An 18,417-nucleotide genomic window follows, 5' to 3' on the forward strand; every position below is an offset into this window, starting at 1 on the left:
TGTCCATCCTCAGAATGCTCCTCTGCCTCAGAGCAGGGTTTGGTTTTGCTCTAATTTTCCAATTCTTTAACGAGCGAAACCGTTGTTACTCGTTACCCTCCGTTATTACTGGATTAACTCCATTACTCATTTGTTTCATAACGAAACAGCCCCCCCGAAGGGTCACGCCTCGAGGCGCCCAGGCCCGTACCCCGCACCCCTCAGCTCCGTCAGGCCCCGCCCCGGCCCCGCCCCGCTGTGACGCAGCGGCGGCGGCGGCGGTCACGTGCGGCGGAGGCAGGCCCGGCCCGCCGCACCCGGAGCCGCCGCCATGCCGCTGCCGCCGCTGCCGCTGCCCGGCCGCCCCCGCCTCGGGCGGGCCCCGCTCCTGCCGCTGCTCCTGCTGCTCCTGCTGGTGGGCCCGGCGCGGCCCATCTCCTTCCAGCTGCCGGGCAAGGCGCGGAAGTGCCTGCGGGAGGAGATCCACCGCGACACCCTGGTCACGGGCGAGTACGAGATCGGCGCCCCGCCGGGCTCCTCCACCGGACCCTCCGCCAACCTCAAGGTGCGGCCCCGGCCGGCCGGGGGGCGGGGGTGGCCGGGGCGGGCGGCGCGGCCCCGCCTCCCCTCGCCGGCCGTGCGGGGCGGGGAAGGAAGGAAGGAAGGAAGGAAGGGGTGACGTGTTCCACGCGTGACACCGGCCCACGCGGGAGCCGACAGCCGCCCGGCCCCGGCCTGCGCCGCACCGCGGGACTCGTCCTGTGCGAGGGGCCACCAGCCCGCCCAGCAGCTCCGGGTGCTGGGCAGCGACGGACCAGGGCAGCGTTTTACTTGGAGCCAAATACGAGCTTTTTCTCCCCAAAGATCGAGTTGCAGCGGCCCGTCCCGCCATCTGCCATATAATCCGCACACGATGCAGATTATCCGGCGCCTGGCGAGATGGGCCGCTGCGATAAAGCTGTACCGAGGCTGCTGACACCGTGTGAGCAGGAAAGAATTATGGTGACGTGGCCTTCCGAGGGCTCCCTCCATGCGTAGGGCTTGGCACAACGGGATCCTGGCACAGTGGAATGGGGGCTGAGAAACCAGGTTTTGGTACACAAAATGGCTATTCTCATCTTGCTGTGTCGTGGCTTGCATGGATTTTAGGTAGGCAGGTGTTTGCTGCAGGGAAGAAAATGATCCTGAAGGATCTTAAGGAAATACAGGCTTGGCAGAATATACGTGAATAATACACTTGTGTGACAAGTAGCTATCAAAACTTCAACAGCTTCACTTTTAATTCAACAGCTTCACTTTAATTCTGCCCACAACCTGCTTTCCCTAGGCTTTCTTCAAATTCCTACGTAGCTGAATAAGGTCTGTTACTACGTAGTCAGTTCATAACAGCCTTCTGTTCCCTTTTCTATTTCTGTCTACATTCCCAAGGGTTTCAGTAGTAAGCATGCAAACAAACAGAGGCAGAATGGTCTGCTCAGGAGTTTCTGAACTTGGTGTTCTTGAGTATTGTAGACGTTCTGAAGTCAAGTTGCCTTTCCAGCATCTGCCTACCAATGCCCGAAGGCCCTGGGTTATTGGCAGTTGTGCTTGGTTATGGCTGGAGAAGGCTTCTTCCAAAGCCCTGCTTTTTAAAAAACCTTGTTCTTCTGTCCTTGCATAATTTGTAAGAGGAAACTTGTCTGTGTATGGGCAGAGCCAAGCCGCGTGAAGGCTTTAAAGTGTTGATGTAGTATTTGCTGGGTAAGGCACATGTATTTCAGATGGAGTGCCATGTTCCCATCTGTCTCTTACTGCTTGGTGACCAAACCTTCTGGTTCTCAGGTTGCCCACTCTTAGGTCAGTTGACCCCAAGATGTCTTCCAAAACTCACTTTTATCACACAGGACTTATCTCGGGAGGTGATGGTGAACCAGTGAATCCCATGTTTAGGTCTTAATTGGCTTTGCTGATGAAGCTGATATCTAGGTAGTACTACTTATAGAAGTTCTTTCTTGTTCGAATTATAAAATAATTAAAAGAAGCCCTGTATAGTTTGAAAAGCTACAAAGGACAAAAAAATAATGAACGCAATTCTTGCTTTCCTTCTTATGGGTCAGGTATGCTGGGTCCTCCCAATATGTTGGGCTTGTTATAAGTGCTGAAACCCCTCTGCTAGGTGCCTGCTTTCTTTGTGGTCTGTGTGGGAAAGGTCAGTTCAGGACATCGTGGCTGCAGGTACTCTCTGTTCTGCACTGGATGGTCTGCTTTGGCCCCTTGGGTTGGGCCACCGAACAGAGGAGGGAGGAGGTTGGTACTTAATTCTGTCCGGGCTCAGTTCGGTTCCTGCCGGTGAGCTGAGATGTGTGTGTGTGTGTGTGATAGCCCAGCGCTAACAGTGGCACCCTCTGTTTTGGAGGAACCCGTGGGCTCTGCCAGCTGGCTGCTGCGGGGGCGTCGGGCGCCTGAGCTCTCACTTGGCAGCCACGTGCCTCTGGCCCATTGTTGAGCCCGACGGTATCGGGCTGTTTGTCAAGGGCAAACAATGCCCTTTCTGTAGGGGATTGCTTTACCGTAAATAACGTTAGAATAGCATGAAAAATCCCTTTCAGGTCGACTCCCCCACAAGCGTTCTGGCTGGGCTATTAGCAGCTTCTCCCGCCCTCGCACACCAGGCTGAATGGGCAGTGTATTTGGCTGATTTGGGTAATGCTATTCAGTTTCATGAAAGCGGATAGCAGAGCTTTTACTCTCCAGAATGCTGTTCATGAGCTGCAAAGGGCAAAAATTGATCAAGCTGCATAAAGAGTAGCTCTGGTGCCTACCAAGCCATGGGGAAATAGTGCTCAAAATAATGGGGGAATCTGAGAGCTATGTTGTTGTGACTGCCTGTTGTGATGGAGGAACAGGTGTGCAGAATGTATGGTGTCACGCTGCTGAGGCATCTTGGTTAATCGGGACCGCTCCACTCAACAGCATGTGCCATGTGGTGGCCAGATCACAGGCTTTTACACAGTGTTGGCATGGTCAGACACACAGTCCCCTACTGCAGATGGGCCTGCTCACTTGGGCCCAGTGCTTCGCAGTGCCTGGTGGCTTCCAGGCAGGAGGTGGCTGGTGGTTTGTGGCAAGGGGATGGCAGCACAGCTGCCTGTGCCTGACTGCGCAGGCGTGCTTTCATCTGCTTGCTGCTTGCAAACAGGTACAGCGCTGAGCAGGAGCTGCTGCACGGAGAGCAGTGCTCCTCATTGTTCTCAGATGCTGACAGCATATGGTGCAGGGGCAGCTACAACAAATCCCCTAACAGGCAATTTTGGGGTGATCTGTATATACAGGAAGCTTGTTCCTGAAGTCTTGCCTGCTATGGTTTATACCATAAAGTAGATGAAAACTTACATACTTGATCGTTTTTCCTGCCTAATGCAGCAACTCTCATCCATGAGTAGGTTCACATTTGTTTCAAGTCCAGTGACAGAGAGTTTATTAGGTGCTTTAATAAGAATAGAGAGCGTTTCCTTAGAATAGTTCTGGGTACATAGCCCTTTTGCATGGCCTTTGTACAGGGAAAAAAGGGCTGGAGTGAAGTAAAATGTCTGACTTACTTTTTCCGTGCCACAAATTATTTTGTGTACTTTTGTCTTATATACCTTTAAAATTATTCCCAAGCTTTTTAGTCCGTTCATCTCTAAGACTTTCAAAGATCCGCTAGTAATTTTAGTGTCTGTGCTGTTTCAGACATAGCTGTTAAAAATTAGAGTAGAGGGAAAATGGGAAGCGTCTCAGTGGAACACACATTGTTCATTTTCATGCAGTGTTGTAACACCTTCCGTTTTTTTCACCCCTCTCCCTGGTCAGAGTGTTTCAGCTGGATGGAGCCTTTAATTGAGCACAATTATTCTCAAGTTTGCGTCATGAAATGTGTGTCCTTTCTTTTTATACTCTTTGTTGAAGCATTTTTGTAGACCTTCCACAGTTTTTGCCTATTCTTGGTAGTTTTATAGACTTAGCTCAAAGCAGTAATTATTCTGTCTGTGTAGTCTGAATTGTCCTCTGAAGTGGCCACTTTTATGGATCTTGGCACCCAAACCTTGTGTAACTCAGGGCCACACTCATGGTTCATTTCTAGAAGAACAGATGTACCCTTCTCCATTTCGTCTTCTGGGGAATGTTACCCTTTTGTCCCACAAGTCTTCTCCCTATCTTTGTTGCTATGAGAATTTATTAATTTTGCTTGGAAAATAAAGGCAGTGAATGACGGTTTGGTTCAGCTATAGTTCTTACATGTAGTCTGTAGTTGGGATTCATAGGAGGAAGAGAAATTAGTGTGGGTTTCAGTTTGGGATTTTTTTTGATTTGTTGGTCAATTGCTTTTTCGTGGTGTATTTTTGGTGGGGGGTGTTGTTTTTTGATTTGTTGGTGTTTCTTTTGGATCTAAGAGTCAATAATTACTTATAGTCACTCTGTCAGCTCCTGGTGTGTGGATGATATTGATTTGAATTGATATCAGTTGATGTAGTCACAAAGATGGAGGGAAACTGTTGGAAGGAGAAAGCATCAGATCCAAAGGGGAGGCTAGGATTACTCTTCCTGCACAGGCAGCATGAGCTCATGGCAGCAAAGTACTGTGTTTCTTACCTTCATTGTCTCTCTTACAGATAACTGACTCGGCTGGGCACATCCTGTATGCCAAGGAGGATGCCACCAAGGGCAAGTTTGCCTTCACCACTGAAGACTATGATATGTTTGAGGCCTGCTTTGAGAGCAAGCTTCCTGTGGGTAAGTGAAATGAAAGGTGTGCTGGCTGTTTCTAGCTTCTGATCAAGTTCGTGTAGACATGTGGATTAGGAATACGAGTAAAGTGATCCTGAGTGTGGTCCACAGAACACTTTTTGACTTTTAAAGCTGATTTTCAGGAGCTTGTGGCCAGTCTCATTGCAGAACATCTTCTGTCTGTGTTGCATTTGAAGTAGAGTAATCCTCTGTGACTGTTGTGTAGAGCACTTGGGTTTCCTCTGAAAGAGGAATCAGGCATTCCTCCCACAGAGGTCACCACAGTTGCAGCGAGTGGCAATACCAGTGAGCAAACCACACTTCTTTTGCCAGTTTCATGCTTCTCTCCACCTTGCAGTCAAGCCAGGACAGAGCTGGATGCCATCATCTCCAGGACCTGTCTTTCACCCCAGCAGGCCATTTCTTCTCCGTTTGGTAGAATGTGATCTATACACAATGTGTTCTTGGCAGCTATCCTGCGATAGGTTGACGACCATTTTATGAGGTTGGACAGTGTGTGTATAGGGAATGTGTCCTTAATTTGCACCCACAACTGCTCTTGAAGTGGTCCATAAAGGGAAGGGGAAATGAGCAGGACGTCAGCTTTGCATTTGTGCTACAGGGATGGTTGCCTAACGAGTGCTGAGGCTTGTTTCCTGTGAGTGTGACGCATGTACTGCTTTGAATGCCCGTGCTCAGCTTCAGGACAAACGTGCTGAAAGTGGCCAACATGTGGGCTCTAATCTCATCAGTGGTGGTGTAAGCACATGCAAGTTCGTAGGTGCTACAATCCTTTTATGGTTACTGTCAGAGTTCTACTCCTTGGGTTCAGTTTTTCTTAGGTCTTATCCTAAAAGATCCCAGAGTGTTTCACAGAGCATTCACTAGCAGCATTTCTCATGTCAGTTGAAATTCAGCTGCTGTTTTGCTGTTTCTGCTCCATGTATAAGATGCAAACAGTTTGCAAGTTGAAGGGAACTTCACAGAAAGAGAAGGCTATATTCTTTGCTGGGTTTGGGAGGGATCTGGCTTGTAACACCTCTTCTATTTTACAGATAAAATAGTGACCTCAAATGGTCAGGATTACGTTTTTATTTTACTCCAAAGGTAGGACTTCCAAATGTTCCTTAACACATTGAGACATGCAGGCACTGATGACTCATCTGGGAGTCACTCATGCTATTTACTTTCCAACACCTGGGTATTGGAGAAGTCTCCAGACAGTCCTGCAGATCTTTTCATAGCTTCCATGTGATCACACACTGAAGTGGGGAAGGTTTCTTTCTTTAGCTGTGTCTAGACTCTTAGTTGGGTGCTTTTGAGCAGAGGTTTCTTGCCTAGACTGAGCCCCTTACAACTGTTTTGATTGTAGCAAATGTTTGTTCCCTGACTCCCTTGTTGCAAGTTTGTTTTAAAGCTTTCAGTATGGTTGAGGATTAAGTATTTCTAAATGCAGCTTCTACCTTGATGACCTGTGGGGTGCTGAGATGCCAAAATCTAGAGCTCATCAACTGAGCAGCTGGATCCTCTTCTGGAGGCTTTCTTTTTTTGGGCTTTCTTTTTGGACCCAGGTGCCCCAAATTCCACCTAAAGTATCTCCAGATTTTCCATGTCTGTGCTGGAAGTCAAGGAAGTATTAAAGTAAGGGACTTTAAGACACTGTGGGGCTTGATCTTCTGCAGGACTTGGTTAAGGTACTTGGAAAGAAGTAACCACATCACAAGGAAGTACCTTGTTTGCTCTATAGACTCAGCATGGGAGTGGGGGAACTTACCAAGTCTGTTTAATTCCCATGTTTCTCTTTAAAGGTTGTGTTTTTTTTCCCAGTCTCATCAAGTAAGTAAGCAGGACTTACGGCAGCCGCCAAGGAGGATGTTTGTGGAGTACTGGAAGAGATAGACTGTTGGTAGGGGAAACCTATAGCTGTTGGATCTGAGGGGTCCAAGCAACTGGTATTTCTCCATCCCTAACCACAGAAATGAGGAAGAGGAAGTGAGAGGGAGAGCCTGTATTGAGGGTTCACCTTATCAGAGTGGAGGAGTTCTTAGGGTGCTTCTTGGAGCTGTGGGTATTTGCATGATGGGCTTTTTACCTCTTCCAGGCAGAATGGTCCTGTCTTCCTGACCAGTGAGTGCTCTGTTCCCAGGCACATTTACTCTCCCACAATAAGATAATCTCAGATGAACAGCCAGGCCTCACTGCATTCTCCCTCTAGGGCTCTTCTGTGTGCTAATCTTTAACTGTTAATTTTTAAATGCTCCTTCTGTAATCCTTCTCTTCCCAAACCTTCTTAAGTGTTAGGACTCATTTTTTCTGGAATTCCTGTGGGAAAACTTTTTGATGTTCAGTTCAACCATCCTGCTTTCCCACTGACTCTGCAAATTAAGAGCTCCCCTAGTTTCCCAGGAAACAGTTCAGTGCTTATGTGAGATGGCCTCTTGAAGACCTGAGGAGTGTACATATCAGTTTAGTTCATGATCTCTGAATCTTGACTGTTTTTCTCTTTGCTGCTGCTCCAGCCTGCTCTGCTGAGCTTTGGCTGCAGGAGAAGCAAGGGGTTTCTGAGGATCTGATGAGTATGAAGGGAGCTGCCTTGCGCTTAGTAAACTTACAGAAGAGCAGCTTGAGTTTTTCCCTGCCAGTTCCTGACAACGTTAACCTCTTGCAAAATGTCTCCTCTCCATCCCTTTGCACCTGGCAGCTTTAAGGTTTCTGGTTTCTTACTGCCTCTTGGCAGCTCTCCCTTCCAGTCTAGAAAATTAATTCTTCTAGTTCTGTTCTTCTGTTCACTGGCCTTTTCATCTTTCTCATCTCTTCCTCCAAGCTTCAGCTCTTAACTCAAGTTGCTATAATTTGGGCACCATTAAAAAAGCCTCTCACTTCACTGTGTGCTGTGAATTTTTTTCTGCAGCTACTGTTGTCTGTCCTACCTGCCTGTCTCCACCCATGCTGGTAACATGTGTGGCATAAGCAGTCAAAACTTGTGGTTGGGGAAAGGAGTATGGGGGGGGTCGTATGCAGCCTGTATGTTAAAGAACAGTGCTGGGACTTCAGGGTGTTCTTACAGTAACCGGTCTTTTGTAAGAAAACAACAAAATTCTATCCTAATTGTAATTAACTGTTGGGCTCTTATATAGTGCATTCCCATAAGGAAACTTAAGAAGCGGTCTGTAGTTGATATGCACCATCTTATCAGTAGATAATTCATTGTCCTGCTAGCAGTAGAAAGCGATTCTACTCTGGTGTTGAAGAGCTGTTCAATGAGTGGGTAGAGAAAAAATTTCGTGTATCGATACTTGGTTGTATCGAAGATCTGGAATATCTTTCTAGCTCCAACTGGAGTGACCCAGCATAACCTGTACATTGAATTTGTTTGTGGACTGAGGGAATGCCCACCTGGCAGCCTTCAGAGACAAAATGTGAGTATTGGACATGGTCCTGCATAGTGACTCTGAAATTCATAGTTTAAGTAAATTCAGACCTTGTGTTTTGCTGTCAGCCAGTTGAGGACAGCTGTATGTCCCAACATGCTGGGATTTGGGAATGTGTTACATACAGGCATTTTCTTGGTGGGTGGTATAATATAGAATGATGCTCAGATAAGCTGATGTGCTGCATGTTTTAGAGTATCTGATGTGACTATCTCATATATATTTTTTTCCTCTTGCGAATGTTCTCAGATGTGAGAGTTTGTAGCAGTTGAAAGAAGCTGTAAGCCACAGGTTTCCCTAGCCTGGGGGTTACAGCCTTGAAAAATACCTACTCTGCGAGTGACTGCAGCCTTATGTGCTGTTTATGGGGCTCCAGCTGGCAGCTCTCTGAGGCAGTGTTTTCCCAGCTTCAGAAGCCTCTTGCTCTCTTGGGGTTTGCATTAGCAGTGTGGTTCTTGGGTATCTGAGATGGCTGATAAAGGGATTGCATTGGCTTCTGCAGATACTCCAGCATGTGAGGGTTCAGAGTTTATCATCTGCTCCTTTGAATGTAAAGTCATTTACAGCCCCAGTAACCTTGACAAGTTGCTGGTTCACTTCCTGTGAATGTGGGCTTCCCAGTTGACTATTTGTCCCTCTGGTGACTTGTCTGTCATTAGGCTGTCTCATAGCAGCTGGTGTTCATGTTCTAATCCTCTGCAGTTTTTACAGTGATTTGCATCCTGTAGGCACTCAGTGCTTTTAGTTACAGCTTGTTCTCATTATCTTTGGAAGGCTCTCCTTCAGCCAGGATTCATTGTGAAGTCTCTGTATTTTTAGGCTGGACTGTGCTGCCTCCGCAGTTAGATGCAGACGTGGAGGGAGGGGAGGGATTTGAGTTCTTCCTCACTGGTGGGAAGAACTGGTGATTTCCTGGCAGGCTGAATGTTTCACACAAGGAATCCTTTCATTATGCTTCCAGGAACAGGGAGGATGCCGGACCAGCTCGTGACTCTGGATATGAAGCATGGCGTTGAAGCAAAGAACTACGAGGAGGTATGTCCCCTGGCTGCCTGCGCTGCAGGCTCCCCTTTCCCAGCACTCACGTGATGCCTTTTGTAGATCTGGGCTCATGATGGGAAGCTGTTTTCCCAGCGGTGATGAAAGCCTGTCTGCAAACTACAATTGCAGTGAAGCTTTGTGTGTTACAGGATGGAAAAAAAAAGGCAAACATCATCTAGAATTGATTCTGTACTCTGGGAACTGGAGCCTAATGTGTGAATTTCTTTGCTAGGACAGCATGACACAGCTTCTAGGCATAGGCATTAGAGGCAACAAGACACTGAGAGGTGAAGTTTCCCCAGCCCAAGCAGCAGAGGTTATTTTAGGTTAATATCAGACCCTCTCTTAAAGGTCAAGTTTCAATGTTACTGTTCTTACCTTCCCGACTATAAGGTGTACTGGCTCAGCAGGCCTGAAATGGTGCTTGTGTGTTTCTAAGAACTAGCAGTGTATCAATGTAAAGGTGTTTGGCATAGTAGTAGCTGCTGTGGAATGGCTGTTTGGTTTGAAGGCGTGACATTGGAAATAGGCGTAACAGCCTAAACATTTCCATCTTAAGAGGACATAGCTTGCTTAGACCCAAGAGCCAGCTGTGTAGAGTAGCAGTTACTTTGTGCTGAGACAGTCCTGGCTGGTTTGGATACTGAATTTTCGTGGCAGCTATCATGCTTTTGGCTCACTAGAATTTGAGATCAGTCATCCCCCAGTACAGAGCCTGTGCCTGAGAAAATGAGAATTACTGGTAGAGAAAGAGTCCTGCAAATGATTGCTGTGTCCACTGTGCATTAGAGCATGGGAGATGCCTTAGGGAGGAGAGTGGGTTGCAGAGGAGGCTGTGCATGGTTCCAGTTAGAAAATTAACAAATTTCTGACATGGTCATGCTGGTATTTTTATATCCTTTTGAACTTTGGGCTATCTGGACTTGCATGGCTTGAGTTGGTTGGGAGCACTTCCTATGTGGAGTGTAAGGAGGTGCTTGGGGTCAGGGAAGAGTGGAGCAATCATGGCTTAAGCAGTCTGGAGCACATCCTACGTGGAAAGTAAAAATGTGCTTGGGATCAGGGAAGAGTGGAGCAGTCATAGGGCCAGCTGTCTGTCAGCCTGCTGCTGAAGGATTGCAAGAAGTTGAAATCTTATGGGGTGAATCCCTGAGAGTGTAAGTGGGGGGATTATGATGGCTATATTTACAGAATCCCTTTAAATCCCACCCCACAGCATAGTCTAGAGTTACATTACTGTAGTGCTACCTAGGAGCACTGTTGCTGTGCAGAAAGGTTCTCGTTGCCTGTGTATCTGCATACTCACTGGTTGTACTGGTAAAACTGTGTTGGAATAAATGCATCTGTTATGCTCACAAATGTAGTTAGATTGAGGGAAAAGGTCCATGGAGAAATACAAGAAAAGAAGAATTTAGACTTTCAGTCCCACTTGATGCCAAATGCAGATCTTGGCAGCCCTGGCAAGCATCATTGACTTGTGAGGACCTCTCAGAGTGGTAGACTGTATTGAGCCTTGTTGAGTGGCATGTCATTTGTACAGCTGCTATAGATGTTTAACCACACTGCGTTGCAGTGTGTTTTCTTTTTTTTCACCATCTCTCTTAGTTTGCTGTAGTAGTTGTGAGTTTTGACTTGACAGGTTGCTGTAAGGTGTCAGAGGGCAGGGATGTTGCTCGAGTTTCTCTCCTGGAAATGCAGCCTTTTTGAGCCTTTTGCTTGCGATGTTCGTTTGTTGATGGGTACCAGTGACCTGTTGTACAGCCCCAGTTCTTCTTGTTGGATTGCTGCAAGGAGACTTAATTCAGGGAGTTTAATGAGGGTCACTGATACTGTCCAAGTCTGGCTTCATAAACTTTCATAGATCCAGACATTCTTGGAGGAAAGCAGCTGGAATAGTGAGCTGGATTAGAAAATCTTAACTGTAATGTCATACCTTAGTTGTCTGGCTTTGGGAGGAATAACTTTATCCATTCAAGAAGTAGAAATGAAGATAGGGAAAAGTGAAAAGATTTCTGATGGCACTAAGAATGCTTGATGATCTAGGTTCTTTTCCACATCAGCTACTCCTTGACAATTCTTGGCTATAGTGTATCTTCTTCTGTGCTAGGAAGAGAGAAAGGCTTTGACAAATCTTTTAAGTGACCCGTGGGAACCTCATTGCAGTTGTTGTCTTGGTTCTGGTGGTCCAGGTGTTCTTTCTAGGATGATGATGTTCCACCATCACAGATGCTTGGTGGGCTTTGTTACAAAATCTCTTGGAGCAGCTGTGCATATTGGCTTCATTAGGGGTAAAAGATTCCGGGACTGCCCAGGGAGGTTGCGGTATTTAAGGAAAGACTGGACATGGTACTTAGTGCCATGGTCTAGTTGTCATGGTGGTGTTAGGTTGGACTGGATCGCAGAGGTCTTTTCCACTCTAATTGATTCTGTGATTCTCTGATTCAGGATACACATTTTGGAATACATGCAGGACTAAAAGTAGCTATTAGATGTTTGTAGCTACGCCTATTAAGAATGGCTGAAGGGATGCAGATGGAGCAGATAAACCTTGTTTTTTCCCAGTGGAACCCTTGTAGCCTTCTGTGAATGAGGAAATGAGCCCTCAAGGAAGATAATGGATCTGGTCAGTGCAAGGCTAGCTTGTCAGTACAGGTGCCCCAAGACCTTGTGTGTGTTCCAGACTGGCTGCTCTAGCAGTGTCAGCAGAGTCTGGGCCACAGGCGTGCCCAGACGCTGGTGCCAGTTTTTCAGCAAAGCTGTCTGCTGGCAGATATGTGTCCAGGCCACAGGGTTCTGCCATTACAACCTATTGGCTAGAAAGCAGGAGGGGGTTAACCTGCTGCTTCCTACCCCTCCTCTCAAACACACTCCAAACTGACACTGCTGTGCTGGCAGAGCTATAATATACAGCTTGCCTCAGCATAAAAATCCTCAGATGATTGTTTGGTGGCTTGCTGCTTGCCAGGATACGCGTGTCATGTGGAGACCCTTCAGTGGAAGGGCTGATTAGCTAGCACTGGCCTGGTCACGAGCATCTCTTCAGCTCTTGCTCTGATGCCCAGGCAGCTGCCTCTGGAAGTGGCATTTTGGGGATACCTTCATGCTGGGTGCCCTGTTGCCTGCCTGTCAGTGTGGATCACTGAGAGATGCCATCATGCAGCTTATACCTGAGTAATCCTGTGAGGCTGAGACTGGTGGTGAGCTGCAGGTGTTCTGTGTGTTTTCTGTAACTCATCTTTCTTCTGCTGCATTACTTGGGGACGCAGCATCTGGCCTTCATGGCAGGGGCCTGTCACTTGTTGGTAATAGTGACAAATTCTGTGCAAGAACTGCAGTTGCCCAAACCTTGCTCTGGAGAAGTGGCAGGAATTGCAGTTAGCTTCAAGTGTCCTTGTGTCACAGGTTTTATGTAACGTGTGTGTGTCAGGTTACAGCCACAACTGGGGCAGAGACACATGTCTGCACATTCAATTTAAATAGTTGCTGTTGTGTGCTGTGCTTTCTAATTGAATTTTGCTGTGGGTTTTTGTTTTTGGATACCAAGCGTGTGAGTTGTGGGACGGGGGCTGGGTGCCGTGCCCAGAAGCGATGCCTGGCCCAGCGTTCCTGAGGGAAGCGGGTTGCTCCCGAGGGGGGCCGGGCCCGGCAGCGGCCCCGCAGCGCCACCCGGTGGCGCGAGGCGGTCGCAGCGCTTGGTGGCTGCGGGGTCCCTGCCAGGAGCCTGTGCTTCCCAGGAGGCTCCGTTTGAGAGGTAAAAGTCCCGAGCTCTTGTGGGATAATTAAACCGCTGCTGCTGGGAACCGGGCTGCCTGGGCTTTCCGGGGCATTAGCAAAGGGAGTCTCGGTGCTAACAGCCTGTGTGCCTATGGAACTGTATCATACGCATATGTAAGTTAGTCACCTGTATCTCAGTCTGTGATTTATACTCACTGGAGGTTTAGTCATGTGGCAAGATCTTCTACCCACTCCTCAGAAGCCAACTGTGAATAAGTTAACATTAGGCCGAATAAGGAAGAAGTGTGCTTGTGTGCATGCTGTGCTCTTCCATTGTGTAGGAGGAGTAGTAGGAAAGTGTGTTTCTGAAAATAGGTGGGAGAAGTGATAGTGTTTTATGCAATGGTAGTTTCTGGCTTGTAGAGGTATTTCACGAGGGGAAGGATGCCCCAGATCTGTAGTGTGTGGGGAGGAGTGGTTCAAACTGGCAGTAAAAACCCATGTGGGAGTTTTTGGTTTTGGTTCAGTGATTTGACTTTTCTGTTTTCTAGATTGCTAAAGTGGAGAAGTTGAAACCCCTGGAAGTAGAATTGAGGCGCTTGGAAGATCTTTCAGAGTCCATCGTTAACGACTTCGCTTACATGAAGAAACGAGAAGAGGAGATGAGGGACACAAATGGTGAGAGACCATGTGCCCCTTCAGAGGGATGAAAACCCCTTATTTCTGCTAAATGTGTTATTAGGCCAACATTTGGAGATCAAGTCGTTATAGTGGTCTCTGCCTGTTCTGTTCCTAGTAAGGGAAACCTGAAGTAGTCCCTGAGTCTTGTTGTTCTGTCTCTAGAAATCATTTCTTTCTGTCTCCATTCATAATGTGAATTACTCTGTTCCATTCAGTGTTGCCCATTAACCACAGCTTCACCTTGTTCCCTGCTATTTTCCTTCTCATTGTTCCCTCTCCTTTTATTCTCAAGTGCTGCTGGTCCTCGGATGCCCTCGCCTTCATGCTGTCTTGCTTTTGCATGTGGGAGGAGAAGTCCTGGGAACTTTGCCATCTTTGGGTGCATCCTGTGATGCCAGACTCAGGTGCAATGGTTTGTTATCTGTTTCAGAGTCGACAAACACCCGGGTTCTGTACTTCAGCATTTTCTCCATGTGCTGTCTCATCGGACTGGCTACCTGGCAGGTTTTCTACCTGCGTCGCTTCTTCAAGGCCAAGAAGCTGATTGAGTAAAGGAGAAAATCTTCTTCCCCTTCCTCTCAGACCCAGCTGGACACCTCTGGGACCTAGCCATGGCCCCCTGGAGCCATCTCACAGATGATACCCACTGACTGGAGCTTTTCTGGAGGAACTTGGACCCTAAAGGGGGAGGGGAGCCTAAACATCAGAGGCAATGGGGGACTTGTGAAATCCTGTTGGATGTTGAGGGTGGGGGAGGTCGTGATGGGTTTGGGTATTCCTGGGGCAGCGATTAAATAAAAAAAGATGTTTCCATGACAGCTGCAGCAAGTTTTTTGCGCTGTCTATTCTCCTTTTATAATCATGGCTTGATGATGTCTCCCATCTGTCTGTGACTGCAGTGTTACTCAGAACCACTTGACCCTGCTGCACTCTTTAAGTGGCATGCAGGTTGCTCTGGGGCAGAGCAGGGGAATCCTGTCCTCAACAGCAAGGATCTAAGCCTCAAGCAAATGGAGACAGGATTCATCATTCCAGCAGGGCCTGAGGATAGAGGGTCTTCCAAGCTTTGGTCCCTGTCATGGGCCTCTGTGTTTCTCCCTGTGGGAGCTGGTGTCTTTGTGCTGACAGGTCAGAGCGCTTGAGCATACAGTGATTCAGCCTGGAGGAAGGGGAGCCTTCTAAGGCGGGCTTGGAAGTGTGTTTGAGCTTGGAAAGAAGCCTGCTTTGCTCAAATAAGCTATCCAGCCTTGGTCCCACCCTTCCCCCACATGTTTGTCTTGGATTTGCCTCTCTTGTTTTGAAATGGTGCAGCAGCTTTCCTGAAAGCCTTGGTCAGGAACAGCCTTTTATGCAGGAGGCCTTGGTCAGATACAGTCACAGAGCAGATGGGAGCAGGTCATGCTAGGAAACTTGGTCTTACATTGAGCAGGAGACTTCTCATCTATCCAGGCAGCTGGCTGAATGTTACTTTCTGAGACCTCAAAGCAAGGTGAGCTGATGCTCACATGAGGCATGAAGGCCTGTACCCTGCATTGAGGTCTGAGGGTACAGTAGTGCTGTGTAGGGTAGCAGAGGAGTTGGAAGAATGTGGATGAACTGAAAAAAGGCAGTACAGAGTGGGAACAGGCTAATTCTACATCTGAGGGGGCAGTCTGAACTGTGCCCTCAACGGAACTATTTTCCTATGCAGTACTAGACAGCAAGAACCAGCAGCTTCTCACCATTTCTCAGCTGTCCAGATGGCATGATGTTAAATAAACCAGGCTGGGAAAAAGCAGGCAGGTTAACTTCCTGGACTTAACTTGCTGCAGTTTTTAGGCCATGATTACATTTCTTTCATTGTCTCTGCATTCCTTCAGAGCAAGTGGTTCAGCAGCACAGCATTCTGGTGTCCTGTGTGTAGACACTTCTGGGTAGGGATGGGGTTGTCATGGCCCTGGGCCCAGCCTAGCAGTTTCAAAAAAGCATAGTTTTATAATTTCTGGCGAGTCTGATCTATTGCTGGGAAGGAAACAGTTGTCTGGGGTGAGGCAATGGAAAAGAGGATGTAAAGATGATCTCCTGTCATCTAAATACATTAGTTCTTTGCCATTCCCAAGTTCCTGGAGTTGTTAGTTCCACTGCAAGTACTTTGATTGCTTTTAATTTGTTTGGTTTTTGATAAAGCCATATTAAGATCCTAAGTCCACTCCTCTGCCCTTGCATCCATTTTATCCTTGTACGTCTTTGGAAGCTGTTACAGTGCAGAACAGCAGCAGTGCCACAGGACTGAATTACAGAAGTAATTTGAAGGTAGTTTTAGGTTCTACAGTTTGAAGCCTGTAGATCTGTTAAGGTTTTGCTTTTGTTTTTATATAACTTGAAAAGACGGTACAAGAAAGGGGCTTTTCCTGTCTTGTCTGTTTTGATACCCTCTCCTTGTCCTTATCTGAATACAGAGTTATCTTAAAAATGGTGGTGAGGCCTTAAGTTCCCCAGGTGACTGTTACACCCTCATCATTCTGGTGTTACGTTTTGATCTTCACTGTACTGGTGTGGTTACTGGGGAGGAGGTACAGAGGTGTGGATTTACTTGTAATGATTGGTTGGGGGACTTTGTCAGCTTTCTCAAATAAAATTGTTTGGGGGAAAAACAACCCACCTCACCTTGTTGCTGTGAGTCTTGTCCTCTCTGTGCTTGTTTCTACAGACTGCTGTTTCCTGAAAGTTGACCTGTCATATGAAGCAGCAAGTAAACAGACTCCCCACAAGCCTTAGGCTTCTCTAGTAACAATTAATTCTAGACTTGGGAAGGGTGCACAGGCTTCTCTGTGTAGTGGGACCAGGACAGCAAGTAAGGTGTCCTAATACAGGTTACCATTTTTTGCCTTTCTCCCTCCCCACCTCCTCATTATATCGCTCTATGTAGAGGAATTTTAAGGCTCGTAGTGAAACAGGGCTGGTGCTCTAGGGTACAAGATCCAGTTTTTCACCATCGGCTCCCATGTAAAATTTAGTTCATTAAGACAAATAGAAGTACTTTCAGTTTTGTATTTTAGAGGAGACTGAAAACTGTTGCAAAGATGAGTTGGTCCTATGTGAGTGGCAGAGACCGAAGAGAGTGGTTAGGTATTTATTGGAATGCTGTCAGATCTCCTCTGCTGACCCTGCAAGCCTTTTGTTAATGCAGTAGCCAAGTGATACATGCTGCTAACAAGACTGGGGACACATAAATGCTAGGTAACTAGTTAGTATTATCGGGGAGAATTTCAGGAAGGGAAATCCGCAGATCTCTAGATAAGGATTAGCCTCTGCAAGTTCTTTCCCGGATGAGTATTTTGAGTATGTGAAATCATACAGCTGCTTGCATGCAGTAGGTTGGTAGTGGAGTCTTGGTTGTTTTACAGCACTGCAGATGCAGGGCTGGTGTCTTCATTCCATTTCACTTCTGGGAAATAGGCTAAAGTTGAGCTGTTGCAGATATTTGGGTCTGAGCCCATCTTTGTGTGTGACAGATGCATCACTGGTGAATCGATGATTGCCTGTAGCAAACTGCATCAGGCGTTTCCAGCTTCTCCCACCCACTTGTCAATGTGACTAACGATTTAATTATCACAGTACTTAACACAGCACGTGAGCATTCCTAAATAAGGTTTATCTTTGTGTATTCCCCCTCCTGCTCTGCCAGCGTGGGCTGCACCCTGTACAGGGTGCCCAAAGCAGCTGCTGTTTGCGTGCATGCGTGAAGGGATGAGCATTTTACACACTCATTTTTTGTAAGCTGCTCAGGTTTGTGAGAAGTAAACCAAGTGTACATCTGTGTTTCCTTCTAACTGGCAGATGAGAGACATTTGATTCAAACTAGTTTGGCAACTGGTCAAGATCATGAGGGGATTCCCACCCATACATTTCAACAGGTCCTGAGGCAGAGGTTTGGGAAAGTAGCATGGCCTCTCTTTACCTCTGTCATTTCATGTGATGTATTTCTGTCTCCCATATCTTTAGTTGTGTCCCTCTGCAGTACTTGTCTTTCAGATGCCTGAGATGGCCATGCTTTTAGGGAACAAAGTCTTTGGGAAATGAACTTCCCTTGTGTTGAAGGTGGCTTGTTGGGAAAGAGAGACCACAAACCTGAAATGGATAGATCTTTCAGAGGAGAAAAAGAAGGCTGGGTCTGGTGAAGACTACAGGAGTTCAGCATTGGCAGGTTTTTTTTCTGCTGCCCTTTCTCCACCGTGACTTGTGCTTGTTTTTTCTTCCCCCAAATCACTGCATGTGGTGGTGTGGTAGCTCTGGCAGACCAGAGGCAGGTCACCTTTCTCTGAGGAGGTTGGAAAGAGCAGAGGACTTAGAAAAACTGCCAGTTGGCTTTTCTTAAACCTTTTTGTAAACCTGAAACAGGTGAGCCCAAGCCTTTGCTGCTGCACTAAAACACTTGTATTTGCTCAGTAGTCTTTGTAGGAATCCTATTTTGCTTTGCACTGGAAGGAGTGGCAGGAGGTAGAAGTTTCCCTGTTTCAGCTGCAGCTGAAGTGACTTTCTGCAAAATGGTAGTAAGATTCCTGTTCGCTCCTTCTATTGCCAGAGGTCCATGTGGTTTATCAGCTCAAACTCAATGCATTAGCTTCTGCATTTCCAGCTTGCTGACAGCCTGCCAGAGGACCTGTGATATCTTGGTGTCCATCCCAGTGATCTTTGCTATGTTGGTTTAGCTCATGTTTGGAGAAAGCTGCTATGTCCTAAAGGACTCATCTGTCTTGTATTTCAGTTTCTGCAATAAAAAGTACATGTTGAATAACTTCCTTTGAGGGCACATAACCCCCAAAAAAGTAATGACAGGACCATG

General features: G+C 47.1%; 1 protein-coding gene across 1 annotated transcript; it reads left to right on the forward strand.

Moving 5' to 3' along the window:
- The first annotated feature begins 263 nt into the window (after positions 1-263).
- TMED10 (transmembrane p24 trafficking protein 10) lies at positions 264-16,244 on the forward strand. Its single transcript, XM_039552631.1, has 5 exons — positions 264-544; positions 4,611-4,731; positions 9,118-9,191; positions 13,463-13,589; positions 14,023-16,244. Exons 1-5 carry the CDS (start codon positions 311-313, stop codon positions 14,142-14,144), a joined length of 678 nt encoding a protein of 225 aa, XP_039408565.1. The 5' UTR covers positions 264-310; the 3' UTR covers positions 14,145-16,244.
- The last annotated feature ends 2,173 nt before the right edge of the window (positions 16,245-18,417 follow it).

Source organism: Corvus cornix, chromosome 5, assembly GCF_000738735.6.
Source record: "Corvus cornix cornix isolate S_Up_H32 chromosome 5, ASM73873v5, whole genome shotgun sequence".
NCBI classification, from domain to species: domain Eukaryota; kingdom Metazoa; phylum Chordata; class Aves; order Passeriformes; family Corvidae; genus Corvus; species Corvus cornix.